Source organism: Zea mays, chromosome 4 (genome assembly GCF_902167145.1).
Source record: "Zea mays cultivar B73 chromosome 4, Zm-B73-REFERENCE-NAM-5.0, whole genome shotgun sequence".
Classification (NCBI taxonomy): Eukaryota; Viridiplantae; Streptophyta; class Magnoliopsida; order Poales; family Poaceae; genus Zea; species Zea mays.
The window spans coordinates 158,089,584-158,092,326 of NC_050099.1; the positions used below are offsets into that span (position 1 = coordinate 158,089,584).

The 2,743-nt window shown below is 53.5% G+C and overlaps 1 protein-coding gene across 1 annotated transcript; it reads left to right on the top strand.

Annotated features, from left to right (window-relative positions):
• Positions 1-1,018: 1,018 nt before the first annotated feature.
• On the top strand, positions 1,019-2,364 carry LOC100285829 (cys2/His2 zinc-finger transcription factor). Its single transcript, NM_001372337.1, has one exon. The coding sequence runs from the start codon at positions 1,092-1,094 to the stop codon at positions 2,109-2,111; it is 1,020 nt and encodes a 339-aa protein (NP_001359266.1). The 5' UTR covers positions 1,019-1,091; the 3' UTR covers positions 2,112-2,364.
• The last annotated feature ends 379 nt before the right edge of the window (positions 2,365-2,743 follow it).

The following is a 2,743-nucleotide window of genomic DNA, read 5'->3' on the forward strand; positions in this document are numbered from 1 at the left end:
TGATGTATGTCTTAATTATAATTTAAATGGGGACGAGGATTCTCGTCGTGGATTTATCCCCACGAGGACAGGGATGGGGAAGAAACGTCCCTCGCAAGTGTTCGTGGGATCTCTGTGAGATTTTTTTGTCATGGGCACGACTACGAGGAGATATTCTTCGATGGGGAATTTCTCATTGTCATCCCTAGTGTGAGAGAAATGTGTGGCGTGCTAATACTAGCTAGTTTGTCGATTCTCTCCTTCCATGTAATTTAGCTGGCTAGATAGCTGGCTCATTGGAGACGTTATAGGGCTATTTGGTTTATTTCCCTAGCTAGCCTGGCTCGCATATGGAAACCAGGCTGCACAGAGCCAAGTCGAGGAAGTGTATATACGCTTGTTTAGTTCACTTTTCTAGCTAGCTTGGTTATGTTGTTTGGTTGCTTTGTATGAGTGGTTGCTTCAGATTAAAGCCATCTGTTTGCACTACCGTAGCTGCAAAACATAGCGACAAAACACTGTAAAAACAATATAAGACTATACGGATTAAAACCAAACAAACATACTAGTGTGAGAGGTCAATAGCATGAACGAATATAACTTAATTTGGCTATGCATTCCCCTCTTTCTCGCAGATAGAGGGGGATTTCACTATTTGCATCCATTTAATAATGAGATCGGTGAAAGACTGAAAACAAAACCACAAATTGCATTTATGATTGTTTGGAAGAGCATCAAAACTGATTTTTGTATAGCATCTTTGGTGCAAATAGGTGATAATTCCATATCAACACAGGAGCAGATGCGTCCTGAAAATCGGAAAGCAGTTCAAGCCGTCAAAGCAGCAAAAATATCTCTGCTTCGATTTGCATGAGCCAAGCGATAACAACGCTATCACCGCGATTCAAGGTGTAACGAGGAAAGAAAGATAAATTTTGAAGAAAGGAAAAATCCTGAGAAGAAAATAAATAGGAGAGAGAGAGAAGCTCTCTGTTCCACTCTTTTCTAACTTCCCCGTAGCTCTCTCTCTCGCTCCCTCACGCTCTCTCTCCTCACCATTTTTGCTCCTGCCGAGAGCTCGCCAAGCTCCGAAAGGCGCAAGTTTTCTTGCCATGGGGAAGAACACATGCAAGCTCTGCTCCCGCCGCTTCGCCAGTCCCCGCGCCCTCGCCGGGCACATGCGCTCTCATTACATGGCCGCAGCTAAGGAGACGGCGGCGACGGCGACGGCGGCGGCGGCGGCGGCCGCAGCAGCGGCGAAGCAGCAGATCTCTTCGGCATCATCCGCGTCGACCTCCATCGCCGCCGCCGACGAGGAAGTCGGCTTGATGATGACCGCTTCCACCAACGGGCTCCGGGAGAATCCGAAGCGCAGCCTTGGCGTGGCGGATGTCGGTTTCTCGGATCGCGAGAGCGAGACCGAGTCGACCCCGCCGCAGGCCAAGCGCGTGAACGCCGCCGGCATCTGGGGCGAACCCGAGGCGTCGAGCTCGCTGTCAGAGGTCGCAACGCCGGAGGACGTGGCGCTATCCCTCATGATGCTCTCTCGTGACTCGTGGCCGTCGGGTGTACTCGCCGAGAAGGACGGCTCCGACGACAGAAGCGACGACGGCTACGCGCCGCCCGCCCCACCCCGGCGGGCCCCGGCGCCGGTGGTGGAGAAGCGGACGCAGTTCCAGTGCGTCGCGTGCAAGAAGGTCTTCCGCTCCTACCAGGCGCTTGGCGGACACCGCGCCAGCAACGTGCGCGGCGGCAGAGGCGGCTGCTGCGCGCCTCCCGTGGCTCCTCCGGCCCCACCCCCGCAGCCCCAGCCGCCGCTGTCGCCATTGCCGGAGCACCGTGACGGAGGCGAGGACGAGGACATGAACGCCAAGCAGCAGCCGCGCGAGTGCCCCCACTGCGGCCGCGTGTTCTCGGGGCAGGCTCTCGGGGAGCACATGCGGTTCCATGTGTGCGCCTCGTCGCCGCTTGCCGGCACCGGCACCGGCACCGCCACCGCCTCCACCACCTCAGCCGCCACTCCTGCGTCCCCGACCAACAGTCCCTCCATGATCGATCTGAACGTGGCGCCGCAGTCCGAGGAGGTGGAGCACTCTGCCGTGTCAGATCCCCGCTTCAATCCAGGTGCCTGAAGCTGAAGCAGGCAGATCAGCGCCGATAAAGGTAAAAAAAAATAATCAAGAAAACAGATTTGAAGCTAAGAAGCATCTTTTGTAGGTTATAAATGTAGCTTCCTTAAGTTTTCCAATTCCATTGATCAGTGATTACAATGTTCTGCCGTTGCTGTTAATTTCGTTTTCTGTTCGAAGCGACTGGATTATATGGAATACATATATTATATAGATTGTTAGTACGAGCAGCTGGCAAAGCTGGCTCCGGTTCTTGGAAACAAATCAGCAATGGGGGAAAGGGGTAGCTTAACCATAGCTTTCTGTTGCATTCTCGGAGCCATCCATCCTGACCAGAGTCCCATGGAATATCCATGGCATACGCTGCATTGAACGCTAAGTCGCTAGCATCAGCAGAAGCAAAAAGCTCCGTGGATTATAGCAATGTAGACGAAGAGGAGGAGCAAACAGCTAGCTGCTTGCTTTTCCACTGAGAGAGCCGTGCACAAAGCCACACACCCCGGCAGCGCCTAGAGCACTGCTCACTGCTGCAACTTTGTTTTGTTCTGCTGCTTCCTTTTTTTCTCCCTTTTTGCCTTCTGGCTTGGCAGCAGCAGCAGCCTCCTGCGTGCGCCGTCCCTTCCACTGCTGGTATG